This window comes from Bidens hawaiensis, unplaced genomic scaffold, assembly GCF_021521415.1.
Source record: "Bidens hawaiensis isolate Kalapana, Puna unplaced genomic scaffold, B.hawaiensis_p1.1 tig00012283_1, whole genome shotgun sequence".
NCBI classification, from domain to species: domain Eukaryota; kingdom Viridiplantae; phylum Streptophyta; class Magnoliopsida; order Asterales; family Asteraceae; genus Bidens; species Bidens hawaiensis.
In genome coordinates this window covers 62,907-90,890 of record NW_027491999.1, presented here as the reverse complement: position 1 = coordinate 90,890, position 27,984 = coordinate 62,907, and the positions used below count along the sequence as shown (strand labels likewise).

The 27,984-nt window shown below is 33.7% G+C and overlaps 3 protein-coding genes and 2 pseudogenes across 4 annotated transcripts; 1 reads left to right on the top strand and 4 right to left on the bottom strand.

Moving 5' to 3' along the window:
• Positions 1 to 3: 3 nt before the first annotated feature.
• On the bottom strand, positions 4 to 2,052 carry LOC143540590 (UPF0235 protein At5g63440-like). Of its 2 annotated transcripts, none has more exons than XM_077033606.1 (7): positions 1,938 to 2,052; positions 1,073 to 1,187; positions 829 to 982; positions 643 to 739; positions 446 to 534; positions 288 to 356; positions 4 to 193 (listed from the first exon to the last, which is right to left on the bottom strand). In XM_077033606.1, exons 1-7 carry the CDS (start codon positions 2,050 to 2,052, stop codon positions 134 to 136), a joined length of 699 nt encoding a protein of 232 aa, XP_076889721.1. In that variant the 3' UTR covers positions 4 to 133. The 2 variants fall into 2 exon arrangements, with proteins under 2 accessions (XP_076889721.1, XP_076889722.1); XM_077033607.1 differs by having other exon boundaries at positions 1,073 to 1,173; positions 1,938 to 2,049.
• A 5,134-nt stretch (positions 2,053 to 7,186) lies between these two features.
• Positions 7,187 to 8,839, bottom strand: LOC143540589 (elongation factor 1-delta 1-like). The gene is made up of 7 exons (XM_077033605.1): positions 8,724 to 8,839; positions 8,520 to 8,636; positions 8,174 to 8,267; positions 7,958 to 8,078; positions 7,746 to 7,859; positions 7,487 to 7,648; positions 7,187 to 7,386 (listed from the first exon to the last, which is right to left on the bottom strand). Coding segments are annotated over exons 1-7 (693 nt in total). The 5' UTR covers positions 8,807 to 8,839; the 3' UTR covers positions 7,187 to 7,384.
• A 2,306-nt stretch (positions 8,840 to 11,145) lies between these two features.
• LOC143540574 (uncharacterized) lies at positions 11,146 to 12,551 on the bottom strand (annotated as a pseudogene).
• A 4,984-nt stretch (positions 12,552 to 17,535) lies between these two features.
• LOC143540588 (flavonol 4'-sulfotransferase pseudogene) lies at positions 17,536 to 18,562 on the top strand (annotated as a pseudogene).
• A 4,725-nt stretch (positions 18,563 to 23,287) lies between these two features.
• Positions 23,288 to 27,425, bottom strand: LOC143540617 (putative inactive leucine-rich repeat receptor-like protein kinase At3g03770). The gene is made up of 7 exons (XM_077033628.1): positions 25,989 to 27,425; positions 25,242 to 25,375; positions 24,637 to 24,880; positions 24,359 to 24,558; positions 24,241 to 24,266; positions 23,628 to 23,739; positions 23,288 to 23,524 (listed from the first exon to the last, which is right to left on the bottom strand). Exons 1-7 carry the CDS (start codon positions 27,241 to 27,243, stop codon positions 23,294 to 23,296), a joined length of 2,202 nt encoding a protein of 733 aa, XP_076889743.1. The 5' UTR covers positions 27,244 to 27,425; the 3' UTR covers positions 23,288 to 23,293.
• Positions 27,426 to 27,984: the final 559 nt, after the last annotated feature.

Sequence of the window (27,984 nt, the reverse complement as noted above, 5' to 3'; positions counted from 1 at the left end):
ATCGATACATTCAGATTCTACTACTCAGAAATCAGAATCGGTTCACGTCTTTAAAAAATGTCTTACATTGAGAGTACATTCAAGAAAAAGAAGTGACTTAAGATGAGCCAATCAAAGATCACAGTGACGGAATTCAAGGCTGCACAGCTTCAAGCAGCTTCTCATATACCTCTCTTCCTGTCAAATCTTCCACCTGCTCCAAAATATATGAATCAAACCCCATTATTCACACAATCCAATCTAATGAATTTGTTTCTACTAATAACATAAATTTTATTTCAACTCACCACAAGAAGCTTAGACTTGCTATTCCACCCTCTTTGAAGGGTCATCTGGCTTAGTTTCAAACCTAAAACCTATAAACACAAAATCAAGTTAGCTAGACCCCACAAAATAATAAAATATTACCAAAAAGAAAAAAAAAGAATCAAAAGAAGAAAAAAACCTTGCCCATAAATTCCAAAAGTTCATTGTTAGCTTCCCCACGTGCTGCAGGTGCAGCCACAGTGACTCTAACATCATCAGCATTCACCCCTGTAAAGTTTTCAAGCAAAACATAATTTAACCTCAGAGATTTTATCATTTTATGAAAATCTGTCAGTTGGATACTTGTGACGGATATTCATTATGAAAAAAATTTACTTGTAATTGCTGACCGCTGAGCACGGTCTTCCACTTCAATCGCTACCTGGACAAGTCCTCCCTCTAACTGAGAAATGCACGGCGGTACAGGAGCATCCTACATCATTAAACCAGATAATATTAATTTAAAACAACATTAAGCATTCACACTAAACATATCACACTAATTTGTTACAGTTAGTTTACCTGCGGGTTAGTTTCTGCAGCAATTGTACTGAGTGCACCATCAACAACATATATGAAAGAAGCAGAGTCCAAGTCTTCTTCAGAACGGTAACAAACAAAGAGTCCACACCCTATGCAGTTCATGCGAAACTGCTTTTCTAACTTCCCTTCACCTCTGTAACAGAATACAGTTATAATCAGTTAGCCAAAAATAAAATAAACCGTACCAGTTTTTCAAAAAGTAGTCATGATATATGCAGCTTACCGCTTTAGAAGAACTTTGCCTGCCTCGTTTATGTTTAACCTTGTAAGATGCTTTTTCTTATCCAATACGTAGGCTTTGTCGGTTTTTCTTTTGGGCATTTTCTGCAATTGTGTATCTACAATCATACTTTAAGATGGGAAAACCGTATAGATAAATGACAAATGACAATTTATTAAGGTAATAGCGCGTGTAAAATCAATGACAAATTAAAAAAAAAGTAAGATTATGCTATATACATTTCTAGAGTAATTCCAAATCTTAAAGTAATAAAAGCGTGCTCAAATCTTCAGTAACATAACTGTGTAGTGTTTACTATAGGGCTAGCAATTTATGGAACGAACTTGTTAACCACGAATGACACAGAGCTAAACAAGTTTGAGCTCAACATGTTTTGTGTCTTAAACAGGTTGACACGTACACGACAATATTTATTCGCGTATAAGCAGGTTAAACGCCTGCTGACCTGCTTATATTTTTTAAATATAATAATGAAATAAACATATGCCTAAAATAAGCACCAGTTCGGCCTCGTCCCCCTTAGACGTTAGACCTTGAGTAAATCCTAGTTCTCTTCTACAGCCGCAAGCCTTTCGGCCTCCGATCACAGAATCTGTTGTCTGCAACATTCGAAGAAGTCCTTCCTCCGGCACCTAATTACAGCATCTGCTATTAGGGCTCCTAATAAGCACCACAGGCAACCGTGTCTAATTTGTTATACCAACCTAGTGTGAAATAGTAAGGGCTCTAAAGTGCTATTGTGTTTAGAAATCAATAATAAGCTGTATTGGCAATAGAAACAATGATATTAATATTTGTGCGGAAATAAAACTATTATTAGTGGAGTAATTAGGGCAGGTTGACCGACCGGTGATGAGAAGGTGAGAGCTGCAATGCTTGCAGTAATAGACGAAGATATCAGAATCTGGACCCTCCGGCAACGCATCCTCGCTCGAGTACGTGTGTGTCGTTCTCTTCGGCATATCTGATATCACCACACCAGCGACTCACTAGGGATTTTAGGGGTCAGCTTTTATTTTTTAGCTTATGCTTATTATATTTTTAAGTGTTTGGATTAGCTTATAACTTTACCAAATTTAGCGTATTAATAAGTTGTTAAATCCACAATTATTTAATTTGTAAGAGTAATAAGTTGCTTCAATAATTATTAATCCATCACCATTTAAGGGCAAACGAGTAACTTACACCCTTATACAAATAAGTTAAAAAACCATCTTCACATAAGTTTCTTCAAAAGAGCTTATATAAGCTAATAAGCATAAGCTTAAAAAGCTAAACCAAACACTAAGTTATGCTTATTTTATAAAAGAAAAGCAAAAAAAACTATAAGCTTTGTTAAAAAAGCTAGGCCAAACACCCCCTTATTTTTATTTTAGGTGTGTTTGGGATTTTGCTTATTTGGAATCGAGCAACTGGATTGCTTCAAATTCTAAATGGTGCTCTCACTTATTTGACCCGGTCTAGACCCGTTTAAGTTAAAAAATAAACGGGTCATGGGGTTTATTTGTAAAGCTCTTTTATCATTAAACAATAATTTTCGCCGGTTATTGATCTCACCAAACCCGAATAGCCTTTAAACAAATTATAACATCTCATTTATTTGTGAAATCCTTCATCATCAAACCATAATTTAATTTATATTTTCTGTGGTCGTCTATCCTCTCTATCTCCAGTTAACTTTCGATTACCACCCACCATCGTCAACCTCCTCTCTCATGCATCAACCACAATCATCGCCTACATCAACCGCCCATTCTTTTATTGGATTCTCCTAAATCGCCAAATGAACACCGTTTAATCAAACACTGATTTAGATCTGGTCACCTCTTACCTCCTTTTTTTTATTTATGAAACTTTATCCGGGTCAATTTATTTTCATCTTTATCACTCATACCACCACGCCAAGATTCCAGGCCTATAACTACTGTTACTTGTGGTATATTACTAACATACTGTGTTATATTCAATTTATAAAGGCATGGTTGATTTAGTTATTTATCTTAATGCTATATGGTACAAACCTAGGTTAAATGTTCATTCATGTAAAATTTAAATGAACAGTTCATAAACATAAACGAACGTAATTGAACATAGGTAAATGTACATATGTGAGCAAAAGTAAATGAACACAAACATAAACGATTATAAATAAACACACTTAAATGAACACAAATGAGCAAATATAAAACATTAGATAGATGATTCATTCAATGTTTTATCAAAAAATGAACATAAACAAACATAACCAGGCATAAATGGAAAAAAAAATAGGTCCAAGTATACTACAAACTTCATTACGATAAATTAAATAAGAATAAAAAAAATACGTTCACAATGTTATAAACGACAAATGTAAAAAACAACCCGTAATACGGGGAGCTAAAAGCTAATTTCATACAAATGCAACTTCAACTCAAAAAATAACCTAAAAGTACATAAATCCATAATAAAAAATAATCCAAATGTTAATCTATAATTAAAAAAAAAAAAAACCACTCAATTTTCAAAAAATAAATCAAAAATTTATTTGTTTCAATGTTAATTATTATGTTAAAAGTAAAAAAAAAACATGGGCCAGTGACACAAATATAAAAAATCTCTTGGGCAAAATATGTTTGTTTTTTATTACTCCAAATTAACACATTTTTTTACAAAATATTATTAAATTTTTTTATTGATTGGCCTGAAAATTGGAAAAAATGGTTTGCTAGTACAAACTGGTATGGGGGAGGGGGGGGGGGGGGGGGGGGGGTGTTCCAGCAATTTGCGATATCCGGTTTAACAAATTGAACCGGCCGGTTCGTATTGGTTTTAAGAACATTGCTAAAAGGTTTTTAAAAACGTATTTGGATTAGCTTTTATAGTGGGAGAGAACAATAAATTGATTTTAAAAAATGTTTAGCTTAGCTTATTCGTATAAAATAATAAAAAAAAATGGCATTCTTTTATAAGCCAATAAGTTCGATTTTAAAAATGTTGGGGGAATGCTTACTATTGCATACCTTTTTTTTTCCTCCCTAGCAACCAAGCATATTTAAAAAAATTACGAATACGTAACTAAAAATCCATTGATAAGACCATAATAAAATTAAGTTCATACAAATGTAAATAAATCATTAAAAAAAATCCCCAAAATGCGCAATAATAACAAAATAATGCCATGCTACTACATTCATCTCCGCAAATCCATTATATCTTGCGCAATAATATCTCTTATTGCGGCCATATGCATAACCTCATCATGATACGTCCCGTCTAAATATTTCGTAACACCGTTTATGATGGCCATTCCATATTTCATAATAAACACGTGCCATGTGCGATCCAACGTGTGGCATTACGTTCATGCGTTACGCAAGTCACGAGCTATTATTATCCCTTTGACAACCAATGCAAATAACATTTTGAATTCTATATCCTTGTTTACCTGGTATTCTTCATCACCATCATCTGAATCAGAATCAGAGTCGTCACTATCCGTCCTATATAAATAACACACGATGTCAAACGATAACACACTTATAAGATGTAAAACAATAACATGTATAATGTCAAAAGATAACACAAATATAAAAAAGTAGAAATAAAACGATAAAACACATATAAAATGTAGAACAATAACACATGGTGTCACACGATAAGACATAATGTAAAGCGACAACCTTTTTTCCATAAGAAACTTAAGGAACTCCATCTTGGCTTCACGAGTCCTTGGATACATAAAAGCTTCACGATTTTTCTTTTTGGTCAAAACACGCAATGCACGTGAATACTCTCTGGAACCTTCTTCGAAATTGGGAAAAGTGACGACAATGTTCATGCAATCTGCAATTGTTGGGGAGGAACTATTTGGTGGAAAAGTTTGTGTGCATTTTTTTAAAAAGGCATCTAATGCAACATCTAGCTTTTCCTCAAAAGATGAAGTTTTGCTCTTGGTTGAACGTTTGTTGGCAACATCCTTCGACTTCTTCCTTTTATTCGAACTACTACCAACGTCTGTTGGCAACAAAGGCTCATCATGACCTAAACTAATTTCATCAGTGTCTCCTTTGCCCTCTATGTTTTATTTACATCGAACACCGTTCGGATTGCTATCGTTTTGAAATCATAACGGAGTCATAGTTTGATCTCCTACGACAACCAAATCCTTAAAATTTGCAAAGCCTTTATCTACCTAAAAGATAAACGAATTAATTAACGGCTTTCACGATGCAGTCATAACTACAAGCACGCATCGATAAACTCCTTGAACTAGCATTATTCCACAAGAACTTTTGTTTATTCATTTTAGTTGATTTTTCACAAACAACAACACTTGGGCGGTTTTCATCCATAATATGATACATGGCGACAAATCAATGTAGTCCTAAAATCACATTCTATAATCTTGAATAAACTGGCAATCTTGAATCTTACAATTATTATGACCAAAAAGACACATAATAATAATAATATACGCTATAACAATTAAAAGAGAACAAAATAGAATTGTTGGCTATACAAACTTAATAAAAAACAATAATTTAGAAAGCAATAGGCAAGTTAAAAGTAGCCCAACTCAAATAAGTAGTTTGGTATGGAACTGAAGTTGTTACTTTAGCATTTGCAAAACAAATCCCGGTTTCATCCATTAGGCTTAGCTGTCCAATATACTAAGCCCCAGTTCTTGTGAAGTGCACTTGTTTCTTTCTAACACATCAAAACCTATAGCTTAATTACCTAAGCAAACTTTAACTACACAAACTGAAACAATCATATTTCGTTACTTCATATATACATATAATTAACTTCATATAAACAGCACCCACTTAAATTAGACGATAATCAAACGGATTTAAAATCCAATAATCGAACCTTAATGACGCGGTGGGCTGGTGGCAGTTGAGAGGCGGCAGGGTTGTGTAGGGTTTGAAGAGTGCTGTAAATTGTAATGGGTAATTACCTTTTACCAATAATAAGTTACAAGGAGGTTTAAAATGTCACCATTTACCCATATAGGGTTTGAACCAAACAACTTTTTAACTTGTTTTTAGAAAAGCTAATAGTTAATAAGGAGGTTAAATAAGCAAATCCCAAACATACCCCAAGTAGTGAGCTTTCAAACTTTAAACCTGAAATTTAAAAACACTGCTTTGAAATTCGATTCGAATAAAAAACTCGAGTTCGTCTCAAATTTAGATTAATTCGATTCAAATTAGACAATATAGTCAGATACACATATTATTGTAATAATTATATATGGTGAGCTATATTATGCATATTTTATCTACACATTTCAATATGTTTTTATTGCAAATCGTGTTTATTTGTTACTTATTGTATGATTAGTGAACTTGTAGGTAATTATGTACATACCGGAAGATTTGGAAGAAAACGAGCTAAAAAGATGAAGGCTGGATGATGACAAATAAAATAGAAAATTTAAGAAATAAAAATCCAAACTGCAATACGGTTGTACAATGCCATTCGATTTATATCCCAGGACACAAAACCTAAAAAAAAACAATTATATACATAATTAAACCCATTGTTAGGAAAATAATCGAGTAAAAGCTGTTGACTTGGTGAAGGAGTGAAGCATTTGAGTGTTTACACGTATCCATGATCGAAGAATCGAAGGCTTAGACTCTCTAAACTTGTTTTTTCTTTCTGTTTTCACCATGAACATAATTTATCATTCATTTATTTATTTTTGTTTCTTTGTATATCACTTAGGTATAGATAAATTTTGGCATGTTTTGACATAGTTTTAGTTGATGTAATCTATAAAACTTGTTTAGCATTAGTAAAGTTGTATTTCTATCATCCATGAAGCGTTCATTCCTAACCATAGCTCAGCCGTGGAGAGAATAACCATCAAAAGGAAAATCAACCAAGACAAAATAGACCGAAATGATTATAATATTCTTTCCTCATCTGAAATCTACAGTAAGTTAACTCGTTTTATTTTAGTTTAGTTAGTAAGTTAACTCGATCTAGTTTATTTAATTAAGTTATTAGTCATGTTGTTTAGTGAAACTTACAAATTAACCATTGCACCTTCACTTTAGATATCCGTTTTTAACACATTTGGTTGACTTCTTTGTAGGTCAAAGCAAGTTAACAAGTTCACTGGAATTAGGCTTCTCGGATCAAATGATTCAACCAACCACAATTCACTGATTACCAAAACCAACAAATCCAAACATACTCATACATAAATCCAGTCACTAAACAAACATTAACACAGCAATGATCAAAACATGACCATAAACCACCAAAACCACATGCATCATAGTAGCAAACATTGATCAATTCTGCAATCACAAAGGCAGTCATCAATAAAAAGTTAAAAAAACAAGGGACCAAATCAATAACAGAAACAATAAAGAAACAGAAAACACAAATAAAACTTACAGATCTTGTTGAAGGCCACAATATCACAGCTCTGAACATACTCGTTAATTGGTTCCACAGTAAGATGCTCTTCAATAAGTGTGTCAACAGACACCAAGTCATCAACAATAGTCAACATGATCTGTAGCTTCTTGATACCATACCCTACTGGCACCAATTTTGCTGCAGACAGAGAAACAAAATATCATAATAAATCCCAAACTTATGCATATAAATGTGCCAGCAAGTTACTAAAAATATATAATAATAACAAACATACATGCGCCCCACAACAAGCCCTCCATTTGCACACTTCTAACAGCCTCCTCAAGCTTTTGCATATCAGTCTCATCATCCCACGGCTTGATATCCATCAAAACTGAAGACTTGCCGGCTGAAAATGGAACCACATACGCAAATTCAAGTACATAAGAAACAATGCAAGTCAAAGTAATATTCAGGAAGATTGAACAAAACAAAGCATAAACCCACATTCTTTCTTCTTTCCAGATGCCTTCACTGCAGCTGCACGTTCTTCAGCAGCCTTCTTTTCCTCCTCGGTCTCTTCACCAAAAAGATCCACATCACTATCATCATCCTCATCGGCCGCAGCCTGAATAGCATATGTGCAATCATATTTAAGTGTAACAAATGATAAATCAAATAGCAAATCGCATCTATTATTATATATTTGTAAGCATATTTTACCTTTGTCTCAGCAGCAGGAGGAGTTGCAATAGTCTCTTCTGGGAAACTAGCAGATCCTTCTATGGTAACACCACTTCCTTCAGCAGAGACACCACTGCAAGAAATTTAAAAATGAGCACTATAGACTTTGTATAAACCACCTAATCTACCGTGGATATAAAAACACGAGAGAAAATGTAAAATGTGAAAATTGTGATTATAAGGTACAAATAATAACAGATGATACACCACCTAATTATACTAGAGATAACAATACTGACAACATAACCAGGCAACTAACTTGAACCAACTCTTAACTAATATGTATTTTTTAAACAACTAATAGACAAAATTAAAAAAAACTCACGAGATTCTTAAAAGTGCCTCGATATGGTTGAACCAACGAGAAACATTCACATATTGTGGTGATGGAGGTTTCGTGAAAGCACCATGAACAGTGAGGTCATCCTTGGAAGCTTGATATCTTAGAAAATAAGATATATAAATTACTCCACATCATCAATCAAGAATTAAAACCATGAATAACTTTCAAATATCAATGTAAACTCACCCGGTGATGTAACTGCGAGACAAAAGGTACTCATCGAGCTTCTTCAAACCGGCTTCAGAACCAACATAGAACGTAGGCGCCATTTCTAGACGATAAATTCAAATAAGTCAAATTGATATATTAATAGTTTTAAGATCAAATCATAGCTCATAATTTCAACTCTATACAGAATCTTGACCTAATATTCATATCAAAACCTAAATGAGCTCGGATCTTAACACTTAGTAATAATATCAAAACTGTGGAATCAGGATACATAATTACTCGAATATTATCTAACGGAATACAGAAATATACAGTAACTGAACTGAAAAACATGATGAGCATGCAGATCTGTTAAGTCTAGCTAAACTAATAATCAATTAACGGATTAGACGGAAACTAAGACGCGTAATTAACGGGCCGTACCTGATTCTGAGATATCCGATGGCAGTCCCGCTTTGCTAGCAAGTTCGGTAGTCGGCTGAGTACAAGTAGAAGACTTGATACGAAACCCTAGTCCAATTTATAGGGGCAAGATAAGTGGCCAGAACGAGGCCATGATTTTGAATCGAGTTCGGCTCGTTTTGATTTACTAGAGTTCAAGTTTGGCTTGTTTTGATTTTTACTTAAAGCTCGAGCTCGGTTTTTGAATTGGTTTTTAAGCTCAGGTTTGGCTTATGTTTTATGTATTAATTTAACTATATATTTTTAATTATTTTAGAAAAACCTTAAACGAGCCTAAGTTTTGCTCAAGCTAGTATAGTATCTTAAACAAGTCAAAGCTTATCTCATGCTCGGTTGTGCGGTGTGAATTTAAAACATAAAAGTATCAAAGAGATAAACTTAAATATACACAGAATTGTTAACGAACCTAATCGAGCTTCTCATACAAGTCGAGAACTCGAGTTCAATAACTAAATGAGTTTTATTTAAATGCTCGGGCTTGACTTAAGCTCGGAAAAGCACGGCTCGTTTCGAGCTTTTTATAGATTTGTGCTTGAGCAGCTTAGCTCATTTGCACTTTTGTGACAAGGTAAGCTCAATATTTAACTGGTTTAATTTGAAGCCAAATTTTTGCCACATATGCTTAACCAAATTGTTTTTTAAAACGATATGAGTTTCTCTATTACGAACTTGTTTCCTATTGGCTATATAAATGGATAAGCTTCCAATTCGTTAAGTAGAGACTGTAAAATATTGAAAAGGTTGGCCATCATCTTTGCTTGAGCTTCTTTGTCGCCGGTTAATATTTATATTATATTAAAAAATATATTTTTTCAACTATGTTTTTAATAAAATTATACCAGCGTGTTTAAGAAAAAAAAACTTAATACGAATGTATTTTTAGATTTATTTAAAAACTTAATTATTAAATAACAGTTATTCAAAAAAATTCATACTATAGTTAAAACTAGTGGGAAAGAAAAAGAAATAATAAATTAAAAGAAGTCCATTAAAATGTTAACATGTTGCAATGAGTGAGTTTGCAAATATGACTTTTATTTTTTTCTTTTTGTTTTAAACAGTAAAACAAACCATGAAATATTGAATAGTTTGCTAATGAGTGTGATTTACGGTATAGTCTAGACCAAACCTAAGAAATAATTAATTGCTAGTAAGTCCCTCCCGTTTAAAGATGTGCTAGAAATAGTCAGAAAACTAACAATCTGTAGAAAATTGTGAAGAAATCATTTTCCAACACTTGTTATAATTGCATGGTTATGACTAACAATTTTTTTCTAGGATGGCAATCTCACAATCAACTAGGGTCTGTTTGGTATGAGATAACAAAATGAACGAGAGAATTGCATGAACTAGAGAATAGAATGAACAAAGGAATAAAATGAATCATTACCATTCTATTATCTTGTTTGGTTACTACGTAGGAATGAAATGATTATTACTTTTTTTATTAAATAGTAAGCTATACACACATATATTTTGTCAGTTAGTGAAACGGCAATAACATAATACGATATAATATAAAAATATAATAATAATTATAATTTAATAATAGTTATACTATAATAAAATAAAATAATAATAATAACAATAATAGTTGTTGTTGATCCTTTTTCATTCAATTTCTTGAAGGAATGAAAGAAAAAACACATCTTAGTATATATGAAAGGAATTTCATTACTTAGTAATGATTCATTCTATAGATAAATGACAACAAAACATGTTTTATTTTATTCCTTTGGAATAATCCATTCCATTCCGTCTATCATTACTTCATACCAAACACTACTATAATCTTACTCCTAAATCAACATCACTAGCTGTAATTACTCTTCTAAATATTTAATTGATGATGAAGCTTTACCATATCATGTCCTTACAAAATATAGCTTGTTTTCTTGGCATATAAAGAATCTCATTTATTAGAAACAACCAAAATAAATACTGATATATTTTACAACGCGCATGTTGCAATAGTCTATACAGCCCCTATGCTGATGTGGCAAGGATCTATTCTCTCAATATGGCTGATAGTTTTCTGAATTTTGGCCCGCACCTTAGTAGTTCCTTTATCTTGATCCACCCGGCCCATTTCGTTCACAACAGCCGACACATCAAGAGTTTTGCAAAAGCTATCTAATCCTTCAAAACTAAACCAGTCTTCTTTCATCTACAAACATATAAATAATTGTCTAAATATTGTTTGCTATGTTAGAAATGAAAAGATTGGGTTTTGCGATTCAAAAAGGAGTAGCGGCGCAGCTTGTTGCCCGCTTGCCTTCTGTTTCGATGTAATCCAATAAACAATCATATTTATAGATGTATAATTATAAATACAGCATTTGAGAAATGAAACAAATGTGGCATAGGAAACTTACAAAATACGGGTACCCGTCGGTTATGCTAAAACTTTTTGGAGCAATCTCAACAAAGAGTTTTATATAATAAAGCACAAAGAAACCACATTCCTCATAAACTCTTTGCTTTGGAACCTGTAAAATTATCTTTTAGTTGATCTAAACCTTAAACCCTAAACCAGTTCAAGTGTTCAACAAATATAATAACAAATGTTAGTCACCTTAGGAACCAAAAACAGCATTTTATGCACCAGACTTTCATCTTCGGTCCTATTTAAACTATTGTAAATGTCAAAAACAAATCTGTCACGTGCAAAATTAGCTGTAAAACATGGTTAAAGTGGAAATAGAAAACTAAAAAACATAATATTACTTTCTTATAGCGGGTTCAAGTCGTTTGGGTGATCAGTTGTCGCAAGTGAATCCAGCAACAAGATACATGGAGTTTTAGATTTAGAGAACTTTCATCAAAGTGACAAAATATCAACAAAAACCAATGATCCCTACAAAAAGATAAAAAAATATATATCATCAAATGCCAACAAAAACTAAACATATGCTATAGCTAATTAAGTATACACCATTGAACAATGGGAAAAAAGACATATTTTCTAGAAAACATGTCCTTTTTCTTAATCCAGCTCAACACCTTTCGTTTGTTGGAGCCTTGCGAATACAAAATATACCATAATGGATCAACGTATACGAATGAACTCTGTGTATCTTCCGGAAAGCTGAGCCATAAACTCCCATACAATTTGTAATGTTAAACTAATGACGGTTTTTGTTAATCAGAAGAAATAAATGGTTTAGCTTGCTCTAGGTAATTGTAGAACTTCTCAGTGTCCAACTTCCTCGTTTGGTTTACTGCGTTGCTGTGAACCCCTCTTGTTTGATGAGTAACTATAACTGGATTGTGGTAATCTTTAGAGTCGATAAGTTCTTTTCTAACAACTTTTTTTCTTTTTCTAGTTGTATGAAGTGCTTCTTCAACTACTTTTTTCCTTCCTTTTTCACTTGTATGCATCAAGTTACATTTTCTGCAAGATGGAAACGAGGACATAAATTAATGTCAATATCACAAACTATGCCTTAAACACCAAGAATAGTAGTGGCACTTGTATATGACATGATAAAAGAAATTTAACATATTTAAAACATTGTTTATTGAGTCGTTGAAACATGGGCGCTGCAACGACAAGCTGATGTGATGCGAATTCAGTCGTATTAATGGTAGTAACATTTATGTTTGTAATGGTACTGAAAACTAAACCTAGATTATAAATTCGATAAATTAACATTTAAATAGATTACAGTGACACCTGTATAACTTATGATAAAAAAAGGAGACGATACCTATTTGCGTCCCTGTGCTTTCAAAACAGGCGCACTATGGAATGAAAATGATTTTGTTCAGTTACATATATATATATATATATATATATATATATAATATGTAACATGATATTGAATATATGATAATCGCTACATGGAATTGGTCATATTATAAACAGGAATTGCTGTATTACATTATGTGATAATAAAATTTAGTGTTCATTGTGTGAACAATAAAACATTATATGCAATTTAATCATGCTACATATATGTAATAGCATCCATTTGTTTTTTGTTTTTTTTACTAGTTGGCATAATTAATTAAAAACAAAGTGGAGTAACTTTAGCCTTTTGCAAAAGTCAAGTTTTATTTTTAAAATTTTATTCAAGTAATATCTTTTAACCATAATTGCATATGTAATTTATTTGATACGTTAAAAGCATGATGGTTAATGTAAATAAAAAGTTGGGTCTCTCTTTATCCCACACATACCCCTAACTTTCTTTAACGGCCTTTGACACCATTCTTAATATTTAATATTTAAGTGACTCTTTCTAAGACGAAATATCAATCGTTTATACTGATTTTGACGCTTCAGGTCTGACTCATGTAAGAACATCATCAAGAAAGAAACCCACCACGGTAAGAAACCCCTCTTAAATCAGGTTTGGAACTTGAAACTATAAGATCCCAAGCCTTAACCATCACCCCATGTATTAAACTAGAACGCGAACTGCCATACCCCTAAATCATATGACAATTACAAAGAGTTGATTTTGTATATATTTAATGGAATTATTGGTCAACTTGATAATCAATATATATAAAAATATTGCTCCTCCATTATTTCTTGCCCACATTCATATCCTAACTTATATTAACTATCATACTAATTTTAATTAACCCAATTACACAAACTACATGGCTACTCATTTTCATTACCTCCTTTTCTTAATATTTATGAAATTTCACAACTAAACCCTGAATACACTTTTTATTCCTTTTTTGATTTGAAATTGCATGTTCGCGAGAGATGCTTCAAGATGCAAGGCATGCTGAAGAGAAATAGGTTGGAAATTGATTCGATAGGTTGAAGAATGATAAGCAATATAAATAAATAACCGATTAGATAAAGAACGCATAAAAATCAACTATACTTTGAAGAGCAATATATAAATTCCCACAAGATTGAAGAACAAATTGGTAGATGGAAGAAGAATCGAAGAACAAATTGGTAGATGGAAGAAGAATCGCAATGGTTGGTGGAGGCGATAAGGGTTTCGGTGTGTTTTCAATATGATTAGTTTAAGAAACATCACGGATTTGAAGTATTTGATGTTTACGGGTTACTGGGTAAATTGGTAAGGTAAAACAGATCCGCAGACCGCAAGTATTAACACAAAAACGGATAAATGAGTATTGGAATGGATATTGTTAGAATTTGGATGAAGGAGATGGAGACAAGTGGTGAACTGGTGATGTGGACATCCTACAATAGGGCAAAGTGTCGCTCCTATTGTACAGATGAGCTTAGTACCAGATCGATACCGAACCGTATGGGTACCTAAAGTATCAATCCTAAAAATTTCCAAAAATGGGTAACATCATTGAAAATGCTCAGTACAGTATGACATACGAAGGCAAAAAAATGAGTAAAATAATGGTACCGTACTGATCCTAAAATCTCAAAAAGTGATTACTGAATTAATACTGAAAATAGTTGGTTCCATTTGCTCATTCCTCCCTGTGCTAGAGAGTCTTTAATTAGGAGTAAATTAAGATAAAGATATAGTGTAGACCGGTAGTCTTTTATTAGGAGTAAATTAAGATAACGATATAGTGTAGATCGGTAAATATAGATATAGATATATTTAGATCATAAAAACTCTAAAAGCTTGTGCATGCGTAGCCTTTTGGAAGCTTAAACAAGTTCCTACCTCATGAATCATGATCCAAAAACAAATGCTTAACTGGAAATTTTTTCTCAAACTATGTTAGGTGAAAAAACTATTTATCATTTTGGTGTTTATTGAAAATTATTTACCAAACTAGTATTTTTCACTCATTTTTCACTTTTACTTTTAAATCAACATATTAATGTACTTTTATTAGTTAATCTATTATCTATATTTATTTTATTTTTCTTATATATTTTCATTTAATCAATACAATACATTTTTTTTTCTCATTCAATCTTTCTTATTTTTCTTTAGTTACTCGTTCTAAATCTTTACAATACAATATTTTTCTCATTTTTACCTTTTCTTATTTTTCTTTAGTTACTCGTTCTAAATCATTCTTTTTTATTGCTTCTCTTATTTGATTTTTTTGAATGTATATATTTTTGTCCTTTTGTTTTTAGAATATATTAATCATTTTATGAATTTTATTTTTCGGGTTTAGTTTTAGTATCGTAACGAACATAATCAATTCCGATCGTATTTGTGTCGAATAGTAGCCATGACGTATGGGTTTTACTAACGCCCGAGTTTTACCAATTTATGTTGTTATTTTTATATTAAATATGTTCATTTTACAAATTTAGTTTTCATGTTTAGTTCCGGTACCGTATAACCTAACCGATACTGGCCGAATTCACGTTGAACGTCGCCGCAATTCCTGGGTTTGTACCAACGCCCGTGGTGTATTTTCTTATTTTTTCTCTTTAAATATGATATTTTACGATTTTTTTTGTTTATTCCGGTACTGTTTCGAACCTAACCATTACTGATGGAATTGAATTCGCGTTAGTATTAGGTAGGTTCCACGGTACCGGATAGGGCTGTAAACGAACCGAACGAACACGAACAAGGCCTTGTTCATGTTCGTTCGTGAAGAAAATAATGTGTTCACGAACGGTTCACGAACACTTACCGAACGAGATTTTATGTTCGTGTTCGTTCATTAAGAAAATTAATGTGTTCATGAACGGTTCACGAACACAAACGAACACAAATAAAATTGGCAGAGCCTAGAGATTGAGACTGATGTAATCATCAATATGAATAATGAAAGCCTGTAAACGAATCGAATGAACATGAACAGGGGCATGTTCGTGTAAGTTCATTTAACTTTAAAAGAACACGAACACTTAATCGAACAAATATTATGTTCATGTTCGTTTACTTAAAAATGGATATTGGTGTTCGTTTGTTTAAAATCTAAACAAACATAACTAAACAAAGATAAACAAACATGTATGAACAAATGCAAATTAACACAAATATAAACGAACTTAAATGAAAACAAATTAACAAATATAAAACCTTTAAGTAGATGACCTATCAAGATAATATTTAATTGTTTTTTATTCATACATAAACAAACGTAAATAAATAGACATAAACAAACATAAACGAACGTTCATGAACATAAATGAACGAACGGAACATGTGTTCATGTTCGTTCGTTTAATTAAACGAACACAAATTTTTTGTTCATATTAGTTCGTTTATTAAATAAACGAACATAAACGAACTTCTCGCCGAACGGTTCACGAATATTTCACGAACGTTCGGTTCGTTTACAGGCCTAGTACCGGAACTAAACTCGAAAAAAAATTCATAAAATTAACATATTTTAAAAAATAACACTAAAAATCGGCAAAACTATGTGTTGCGACGACCATTCGACGTGGATAAAGCTTTATTAATTAGGTTCGTTAGGGTACCTAAACTAAACTCAAAAAATAAATACCATAAAATGAATATATATTTTTTAGAAAAAGAAAAGGATAAGAAAATATATTAACTCAAAAAAAAATCAAATAAGAGAAGAAATAAAATTAAAAAAAGATTTAAAAAAATAAGAAAATGTTGAATGAAAAAAAATATATAAAAAAAAGCTATCGGATTAATAAGATGAAAATATATAAAAAGTATGAAATAGAAATAGATAATGGTTTAACTAATAGAAGAAATAAAAATACATTAATATGTTAATTTAAAAGTAAAATGTGAAAAATATGTAGAAAACACTAGTTTGGTAAATAATTTTTCATGAACATCAAAATAATAAATATTTTTTCCACCAACACTAGATTAGAAAAAACTATGCTTAAGTGATATTTTATATAAATACGTACATTTATTGATTGTTTAAAAACGCGTATAACATTATTGATTTATTTAATTAATATTTATCTCTTAAGTAGGTATGTAACCATTGGTAATTGATGTGCCACCTACCATCCTTGACCAGTTAATTACTAGACAAAGCCGTTAAATAACTATAAAAAGTAGAACAATAAATTCTCATTTAAAGTCGCAGTATGTGGACGATTATATATTTATCTGTAAACACAAGTATCTCATGCATCAATGGGGTGACGGTCTATTGCCAAAGAGCGAAGCCTTTAAACACTTGGATTTTAAAAGATGAGACATTAGATTCAATTCCTATCAGCAACAAAGACTAAAAAAAGAATTTGTTGATCAAACAGATAAAAAAATAAAAAATTAACAAGAGTATCTCATGCAAATATATATGACAGGTCGATACATTTTTAAATACAAGATGTGATAATTTCCAGCTAATTAACCTCATTATTCACCAACTAATTTGATCTTTATATAATCAATATTATATACAAAATTTGGAGTGAGATTCACATGATAATATAATATATATACAATACACACACACACATAGAGAGAGATCGGGAGTTCATAAAATTCAATTAGAAATGGAAGAGATTGTGAAAACATTACCACAACATAAATGTAGCTGGTTGAAAGACAGGTTTGTCTTGTACAAGTATCAAGACTTCTGGAGCGTCCGCGAGTTCCTTGAAGGACAAATTTCGGCTCAACAAAGCTTTAAAGCTCAATCAAGTGACGTATTTCTCTGTAGTCATCCCAAAACCGGCATGACATGGCTAAAGGCCTTGGCTTTTGCCATTGTAACCCGAGAAAAGTACGATGAGTCCACAAGCCCTTTGCTCACAACCATGCCTCATGGAATCGTTCATTTTCTAGAGGAAGATCATGAGAAAATCGAAGAAAACCACAACAACTTACTCGTGGGCACACACCTTCCTTACAGTTCCCTCCCGGAATCAATCCTAGATTCAAACTGTAAGATAGTTTACATATATCGCAATATAAAAGATGTCATAGTCTCTTATAACCATTTCATGAGAAAAGTGGCAAAAGTGCCCATGGAAGACGCCCCGTTTGAAGAGGCATTTGACTAGTTTTGTCAAGGAAATTCATGGTCTGGACCATACTGGATCATATATTGGGATACTGGAAAGCAAGCTTGGAGAGACCCGAGACAACTCTTCTCTTGAAATATGAAGATTTGAAGAAGGACCCAACAAACAACGTGAGGAGACTAGCCGAGTTCATTGGGTATCCCTTTACAATCGAAGAAGAGAAGGCGGGTGCGATAGAGAAAATTATAAAGTTGTGTAGCTTTGAGAATTTGAGCAACTTGGAAGTAAACAAAAGTGGAAAGAGTAGTAGTTCGAAAAAAGGTTACGAGGGTGCAAACCGAAATTTCTTCAGGAAGGCTATGGATGGAGATTGGAAGAACTACTTCACGGATGAGATGATCGAAAAGATTGATAAACTGATTGATCAAAAACTTGATGGCACTGGTTTAGTTCTAAAGTGAGACTCAAAATCACCAGGCATTTGGTAAAAACTGCTTGATTCAAGTGTGTTTGAAGTTTATGTCATAAAATAGGTGAGGGCTATGTCTCTCTTTTTCCTTGTGTCATTCATTATGTGATGGTTTTATATTGTCTTGTTGTGTTTGTATTAATAATGATAAATTTCTTTTCTTCTTGTGAGATTTGTTAAATATGACAAGGTGCAATATAAAAAAATTGATAGTTTCTAGATAGAATCGATAGTGAAGTATTAGAATAACGTAAACAATTGACAATACCAAGGGGCCTTCGGCCTACTGGTACCAAGGTGTGGGGTAGAACTGTAGAAGTGTTCCTAAATGATCATGGTTCAAGTCCCCTAGTCAATGTATAGATTCATAGTGGTTTAGAGTGTGTGAGCATGCGGTTATAAAAATAAAAATTGATAAAATGACTACATGAGTAATATACCAATTATTGTTGAAGTGTAGTCTAAAATTTTATTTTTCTTGTTTTTCTCTAAGAAGTAGAGTACCAAAACTGCAAAATGCAACCGAGTCACTAACCCCGGGTTTTCAGTTGTGTGGGTTGGATGCTATTACCCGGGGTTCCTAACCCCAAGTTCTCCTGGTGTTGTTTCCATTCACCACATTATCGCTAAAAGAAAGCCTGATTTGTAAATGAGCCAAGCTGAAGTGAGTTGAGTCCGCTTAGAAAAAAACAAACTTTTCAAACAGGTAACGTCTATTTAAACAACCGAAATAAATACTTCGTGGAGGTTTACAGGGTCAACTCTAGAAAGAGACCATGTCAATTACCACCAGTGGGTCAAACCTAAATAAATACTTGTTTAATTACCATTACAAGTTTACAATTCTATAAAAAACACATGGAGTAAACCTATAATCGATCATAAATGCTCCACCTATCTAATCGATCATAAATGCTCTAGTCATGCACCAGTCCCGTATTAAAAACTTTCAGACACAAAGTTTGGCCCATCAACTTTACCAAAGTTTTTGGTTATTTAAAGTGTACTTACCCTATCGCCCCTTGTCTCTTTTAAGTTAAATCTTAACCACCACCACCCTGTATTTATTTCATGCGTTATTAAAACAAGCATTTTATTCTCTTTAATTAGCATGTTACATCATTAGCAGTGTATGTGTTTTATATCACATCGCGTGGGCACCTTTAATTTAACAAATCTCCCAAGATGCAAAGAAAAATATCATTAACACAACAACATAGCTAAATATGAAAGAAAGAACATTACATGACTATCGATAGAAGGCATAATTGAGACATGACCTCAATTAAATAAATCCATAAACTTTCAAAGATCATTCGACCAATAGTGTGTTGGTCAGACAAAATAAACAATCAGAACACGAGATATTGGAGGGACAATCCGTGACACTTTTTATATAATCGAACGAGCTTACAAGAAAAAGGAATTCTTGGCACACACAAACATTAAACCCTAGCCAACTGTTTATGCTTTATACTAAAAGCGTAATTTAAAAAACAAGACAACCTAATCATGGAAACTAAATAACCCATAATAACTATTTATACTAAAAGCGTAATTTAAAAACCAAGACAACCTAATCAAGGAAACTAAATAACCCGTAATGCTCTTACCATACTAAGAAAACAAACCCTGAACTTTTAACAAAACAAAACAAACCCCGAACTCTTAACAAATCAAGATTAAACCTTCAAATAGTGTGATCTTAAGCCTGGCAGTGGCACCAAGTTTCTCATCAATCAGATTATCAATCTTTTCGATCATCTCGTTCGTGAAGTAGTTCTTCCAATCTCCGTCCTTAGCCTTCCTGAAGTATCGTCAGTTTTCAATCACATGAAATCCATTTGAACAACCACTTTGGTCTATTTCCAAGTTGCTCAAATTCTCAAAACTACACAACTTTATAATGTTCTCTATGACACCCGCTTTCTCTTCTTCGATTGTAAATGGGCATGCACTGTAACATCTGCCCGAATCCGACCCGGCCCAGGTACCCGTTTCTCCGACCCGATCTCTTTCTTTTATGATTTAATATTTATACTTATATTTTACTTTTAATAATAATATACTTTTCCTTCCCGCCTCTCTCTCTCTTTTTCTTTCCGCCGTCCCGTCCCTCTCCTTCTCTCTTTCCGCCTTCTTTTCCCTCTTGTCGCCGTCCCGCCCTTAAGCCTTGTTTCCCTCTTTTTCTTCTAACTCTTTTGTTCCTTCCCGCCTAAGGTTGTCTGCGCAGACCCCTTGCAAGGAATCTTGCGTGAAGACCACCTGTTTCAGCGATACGCGAGACGAACTCTTCTCGCAGCGCGCTAAGAATTGTAATTCTTCTCGCAGCGCGCTAAGAACGGTAGTTCTTCCCGCGACGCGCTAAGGATTTGTAATTCTTCTCGCAGCGCGCTAAGAATCGTAGTTCATCCCTCGACGCGCGAAGAATTATAGTTCTTCCCGCGGCGCGCTAGGAATTCTAGTTCCTCCCGCAGCGCGCTAAGAAATATGATTCTTCCCGCGACGCGCTTAGGAATGTAGTTCTTTCCGCGACGCGTTAAGGTTGTTTCTGTCTGCCTTCGCGCTCGCGCTCTCTTGACCTTCTGTGTCTGCCTTTGCGCCTTAGCCTTCTCGCGCTGAACCCTTTGAGTTTTCTTCTGTTGAATCTAGCCGTTGCTTTTGTGTTGTCTTATCTTTTGAGCTGTTGACCTAATCTGCTTTATGTCTGAAAAGCCACTTTTGGCGCAGCATGCGCACCAACCCCATTGGTTGGCAGATAAAGTGACTGACATTATCTTTTGAGATCTGCTTTTCCATGCTTGACCAGTACCTTTATCTGATCCGCCCATGCTTTTTACTGTTAACCTGTCAGCTTTATCTTGCCCCCTGCAGCTGCCATATCTTTTGACATCTTTTGCTTTTGGATTCTTATGCTTTTTGATATCTTTTGCTTGATCCTGTTAAAGATCCTTTCCCCTTTTCTAGGGATTATGTCTCCTAGGGTTTTCCTATAAATAATAATAATATTTTCATAACACTACACACACAAAACACTTAATCTCTCCTGTTCTCTTGCCCCTTGCTCTCTCTGCCGTCTTCCTCTCTGCCTCCGTCTTCCTCCCTGTTCTGCCCTGCTTTTCCGGTAATATATATATATTATATATAATAATTTACTTATTAATTATGCTAACTTATAATCAAGACTTAAATCAATTCATTAAAACAATAATCTTATTTATAGGTTAACTTGTGCTTGTTTAAAGTTGGTTCTTGCTTTATCTTACAACGCATCGTTTATCAAGTGAGTAATCTCGTACCTAATCCCTTTTTGCTTTTAATGTTTTGGGATGTTCATGTGTTCATACAAACTTAGAGTCTTAAACTTGTTTATGAACTTTAGTCGCGCAGTATCCCATGTGTTGAGGACGTAGACTTGGCTGTTTATTTGTATGTGTGGATCATTAACCGTCTTGTCGGTCTATTCCGCAGTTCTCATGGTACCATTAGATGAACACGGGAGAACTATCGTTTATGATTTTCTCTTTTGTTTACACATGCACAGTTTGTCTTGTTTGTGAGCTCAATTGTGAGCACTGGCAGTCTTATGAATCTTAGAGTTGGTCCCGATCAGATTACACCCTTGTTGAAAACCAGACATACACATGTTGCGCGCAGATTTATTGTTATCTATGTATTGTATTAAACTTGATTTCTCACCAACACGCAAGTGTTTGACGTTTATTTTAACACATGTTCAGGTTTGCAGTAGCTGTTTTGGAGCTTGTGGACACATAGGAAGTTTTCTTTATTTTGGACCTAGATTAAAATGTATCAAGACAAGTTTTTGCTGTTCGAATATTATGATTTATAATATATTGATTTATGATGTTTTATGTTATCTTGTTTACCCTGCGCGTGCGCGAATGAATGTATTTATTAAATATTGACACCCAATAGTGTCACGAGTAATGAAACAATATGTGGCGCCCCGATGTATAATCCGCCTTTGGTCGGGGTGTTACATGCACCCAATGAAGTCAGCAAGCCTCTTGACATTGGCTGTTGGCTCCTTTTTCATATCTTCATATTTCAAGAAAATAATTGTCTCAAGCCTCTCCAAGCCAACCTTTCAACAAGTTACAAGTGTGTCGTGGAAGTGTTTTCAACACCTGCGGCTTCCATGGATCGATCAATGGTACGTATATACAATTTTAGCTAGCTAGGAATTGTTAATTTTCGGTGACGATGACAAGTGCACGCGTTGTGTATATATTGTGAATGCATGAAGAATTTTATATAAGTGCCTTACTTGTCCCATATGTGATGTTCTGATGAATATTGTTAAATATTAGCGAGTTAGGTGATGCGAGAGTGCCTGCTCGTTTAATTTTAGCATATCGTGTTTATCGGCTGAAGCATTCTATTTAAGATGGTGATCATGGGCTAAATATTTATCTGGGCCTTTTCTAATTAGTTGGGCTTTCTTTTAATTAATTAATTTAAATGGGCTTAGGCTTGGCATTTGATCCAGCTTTGTTAACAGTAATGAACTTGCTACTGAAGGTGTAATCTAAACTAATCTTACTCTATCAGCAAATTCTTGTGTGATTACATAAAATCAATATATTTACTCAAAGAAAAACTTAATAAAAAATCAGAGCTGAAGTTTTAACTTTTTAACATTTTATTACAAATACAAAGTGCTGACATAACAGATATACCTATATACATTTAACTCAAAACATAAGTAATAACATTTATTATCTGCTTATTCTTCATCATGACAGCTATATTGAGCACATTATATAATATACAACCACCTCAACATCAACACTTCATGAGTAGAACTGCTTCAGCAGGGCGGTGCACGTTAGCCTGAACTTGAGAAGCATACTGAAGGTGCCAAAGCACGTCTTCAAAAGACGGGTGGGCCCACGAATCACCGACAAAACATTTCTTAGTTATGGAGATTATAACCGACAACGATTCAGGTGAAGATGAAGCAAGTACAATGGGGTCCACTACTTTCGTTCTTTCGTCTTCGGTTTCAAAAGAAGCCTGAAATATCCAAAGAAAGGAATTAAGTTCTTTAAACTACTTCAAAGATAATAAAACTCGTTTTTGTGATCATATTTATTTTAGTTTAATTTAACAAAAATACCATTTCGTTCATCAGAAACTCGTCTTTTCTAGATAGCGCAGAAGGCCCAACAAGGGTTTCGAGTAGAATGAAACCAAAGTTGTAGACATCGTCTTCTAAGTTCTTCATTTGCCTGCAAGAAAAGATTCATGAAGAACCCTTTTTTTTTTTATCTCAAGCGGGCCAAATAAAAAATGTACTAAATCATTCTTATACAAATATTCAGTTTATTATTACTATAATTTAATATTGTAACCGCAATTAACTAGGTGTGTCAATCGTGTTAGGTTGCCGGGTTGGATGGTTAAACCTGAACACGACCCACATTTTTATTTGCCGGGTTCGTTGTAAAAAATGGGTTAAACGGGTTTGTGGGTCGACCTGTTTGACTAAACGGGTTAAACAGGTCAACCTGAACCAACCCATTTAATTAACCACATCGACACAAACACGACTTGTTTTCGTGACGTGTTCAAGTCGTCTTTAGTGTCGTGATGGAAATTGCCATCCTTGAATTAACATGTTACTTTCTTATAAAAAAATTAAAAAATAAACAAATTGTGTTTACGGGCCAACCAAACCTGACACGGCCCATTTCAGCTCGTATAAGTTTTCACCAAGAAAGATCCCTTACCATGATTCAACAGCTTCCCCATTTGCCTGCGAAAAAGAAAAAAAAAACAAGAATAAAAAGGTCAGATCTTGTTATGTGCATGAACAATCTTTTTTTTTAAGAATATTATTTCACATACATCTTCTTGTTTAATATCTTCTGCTATAATAGAGAGCCCATAATCACTCAGTTTTGCCATCCCACTTTCATTCAACAAAATATTATTCGCTTTTAATCGGTTGTTGAAGAAACCGGGAATAAGTCCAGTGTGAAGAAAATGCACCGCCTTCGCGACACCCGACAAAACCCTCAATCTGTCTTCCCATTTAAGAACATTCCCTGCATTAAACAATTAAAAAAAATTGAAAAATGATCAAACTTATGGTCATAACTCTTACTTTGAAACAAAATACTTGCCAGCAAGAAGAGAATGGTAATTCCCATGATTCACATATTCATACACAAGGTATACTTTGTTTGAATCACTGTCGTCTGGCGCTTCGTTACTAATGCAGTGTCCCAAAAGGCAAACCAAATGAGGGTGTCGAAGGCGTGCAAGCAAATCCAACCTTAACTTAAGGTTTCTAATCGTGTACTTTTTGGACACAGTTAAATGCCTTATCGCAATGTATGTTCCATTTTCTAGCATCCCTTTGAAAATCTAGGTAAAAAAAAAAAGAAAAGAAAGATAATATATGATCGTCAATTGTACATTTGTACGTACATGTTAGTATAGAGGTGGTAATTTTGACCAGTTGATTTGGGTTATGTTTTATCTCTAACGGGGTCAAATGGGCTGGTTAAAAGTAGCTTAAAATGGTTGAAAGTCAGTCAAAATGTGTTTTTTATGCATAAAACCTCATCTATCATATTGTTTAAAAAATGGAATGTCATTGTAATCAGCTAGAATTTAGAAGTTTTAGACGGTGTTTTGGGTCAACCAACCCAGCCCGTATCAACAACGTATCTGTTTTGACATTTGTAGTTAATAATGACTGCATTGTGTGATGAAAGTTTGGTACCTTGCCAGTTGAACCTTCCCCTAATAAGGTAGAAGTATGAAAGTTTCTAGTAGCTTCCTTCAACTCTTCAAAAGTAAACAATCTGTACACTGGGAGTCCTCCTGTACCCAGCTTTGCAGCCTCAGAAACAAGCCCTGGTTCAAAATACAAAATGTATCAAGATTAATTCATCAATCTAAACTATAAGTGCTTATTCAAGATCATGTTTCTGAAAATTTTTAAGTTATTAAAAAGTTTGTGAAAAGAATGGAACTTTCAGAAGATTTTCTGGCTTTGATGCAATTGTAAGCGCTCAAGGGCTCCTTCAAGATCATGTTTTTGAAAAACTATTCAAGATCATGTTTCGGAAAACTGTATTTTTTTTCAAAAAAAATCTGAAAAACCTGTAATACCTTTTTAAATAAAGTGTTTTCTGGCTGTGATACTATGATTAGTGCTTATCCAAGATCATGTTTCTGAAACACTGTAATGTTTAAGAGATTTACAGAAAAATTGTAACTTTCTAATGATTTGTAACCTTTATAATTTATTTTGGCAATGATGTTATGATAAGTGCTTATTCAAGATAATGTTTCTGATCAATTGTAACTTTTTAAAAACTTTTTTAAAAATTGTTACTTTTTACAGATTTTATGAAACATTGTAAGGTTTTAAGAATTTTCTGAAAAACCGCAACTTTTGAAAGATTTTCCGGCTATAATACCATGTCAAATGCTTATTCAAGATCATGCTTTTAAAAGGACTTACTGGCACTGGTTAAGAGCTCGGACGGATAGCCGGTAACAGAATAATCCTGCACCTGTTTCGGCAGCAATTTCGGTTCTGATAGGCCCCGAACACAAACTCTTCTACAAATAACGACCGACCCGAATACCAAAAGCACAATAACTAAAATACTGCCCAAAATCACTCCCACAAATATTACTGGATTCTTTCCGTTTCCTTTTCCCGAATCTTTAATGTTTCTTGGATCCACTGCGACTCCCCGCGCTTCTTCCACACAATAACTTGATGGATTTTGATGCTTCACATCAACCATTAAACAATTTCCATCAAACTTAACATTTCTATTGTTCAACCCATTGCTTAAACAAGAAGGTAAACCACCCGAAAACCGATTTAGCGAAATATCAACAGTTGAAAGATTACTTCCACATTGTAAGCGGCTCGGTAGTTGACCGGTCAACTTATTTGAAGTAAGATTCAAGTAAGTAAGATATGGCAATGAGAAGAGTGAAGGTGGAGGTACACCAGAAAGTGAATTAAATGAAAGATCAAGCTCTTGAAGGTTACTGAGTTGACCATATTTGACTGGAATTTGACCAGAGAATGAGTTCTTGCTGAGATACATAACAGTCAAACTGTTTGGCAAATTGGGTAGATCTGGTAATTGACCTGTAAACCCATTTTCCTTAAGGCTCAAACTGGTCAAATTTGATAACAAGTCAACCCCATCAGGGAAACTATTATTCAAGAAATTACCATCAAGATTCACACTTTGAAGACTAGCTAATCTTGTAAAAGTTGGAGGTATTGGACCATACAAGTAATTATAACTCAAATCAATATGCTCAAGTGTGTACAATCTTTGAATCTTATTAGGAAGTTGACCCCAAATTCCTAAACAAACCAAATTAAGAACCTTCAAGCTTGTTAATCTTGATAAAGTGGCAATCAAAGAGTCCATTGAGAAGTTTTGTGAAAGACTTTGTGAAGGAATTGGAAGCCCATTAAAGCTTGAACTCACCTTTTTCAGATCACCTAAAACCCCTATGATTTTGAGCTCTGTGACATAATTATTTTCACAGGTGATGTTGACTTGAGGTGATGACAAGTAGCATAAGTCATCACTTGTGTTGGCCCAAAAGTCTAATGGCTTTGGGTACTCAAGCTGCTTTCTTATTTGAAGCAGAACTTGTTTTTGCGAAGGCTGAATTGCATTTGTAAAGAACAAACTCCATGAAAGAGTCAAGAACAGGAGATGAAAGCTTGAAAACTCCATTAAAATGCTCTGTTTCTTGGTTTTTGAAGAAGTATGAAATTTACATAAATTGAGTTGATTGATGGTGACCCAATAGAATCTTTAAGAGGTAGAAGTGAAGATTGAAGCTCTAAAAGATGGAAAACAGACAAATGGGTCAACCTCTGTTTCTGAAATCAAGATTCCTCTGTTTCATGTGAAATCAAGATTGAAACTTTTTAGAGAATCAAAGCAAACAAAGATGAAATATGAAGTGGGTAGTTGAAATTATTAATTATTTATAATAAATGCAAGAGGATTTGAAGTTCCAATGCATTAAGTGCTGTCCACACGTGGTGCTGCTGCCAATGAAGAGGACAGAGATGAAGATGAAGAAATTAAAAGAGGTGGGCATTTGGGGATGGGTTCCTAATATTAGATATCAAGAGCTAAATGAACAACTCCCAACAAGAATTTAGAAGTGATCAAATTTCTAAATTTTGAGAAAATTTCTAAAACAAGTATTTATTAAAACGAAAGTTCTGGTTTTATTATCATTTATAAAAAATTTCAGAAATAGGTATTATAAAATAGTCGTGACGAGTTGATTGTATAAACCAATTAGAACTTGCCACGCGTCTTTAAACTAACCGTAACGAGCACGTTCACTAATCATTTACTCCTCATGTCTAAATAAGTTTCATGCCTCGTAATCAACGCCCACTAGTAATTTATAAGTCTTTTAGTCGCGACGAGTAGATTGAAAGGTTAAACTAGTCGCGA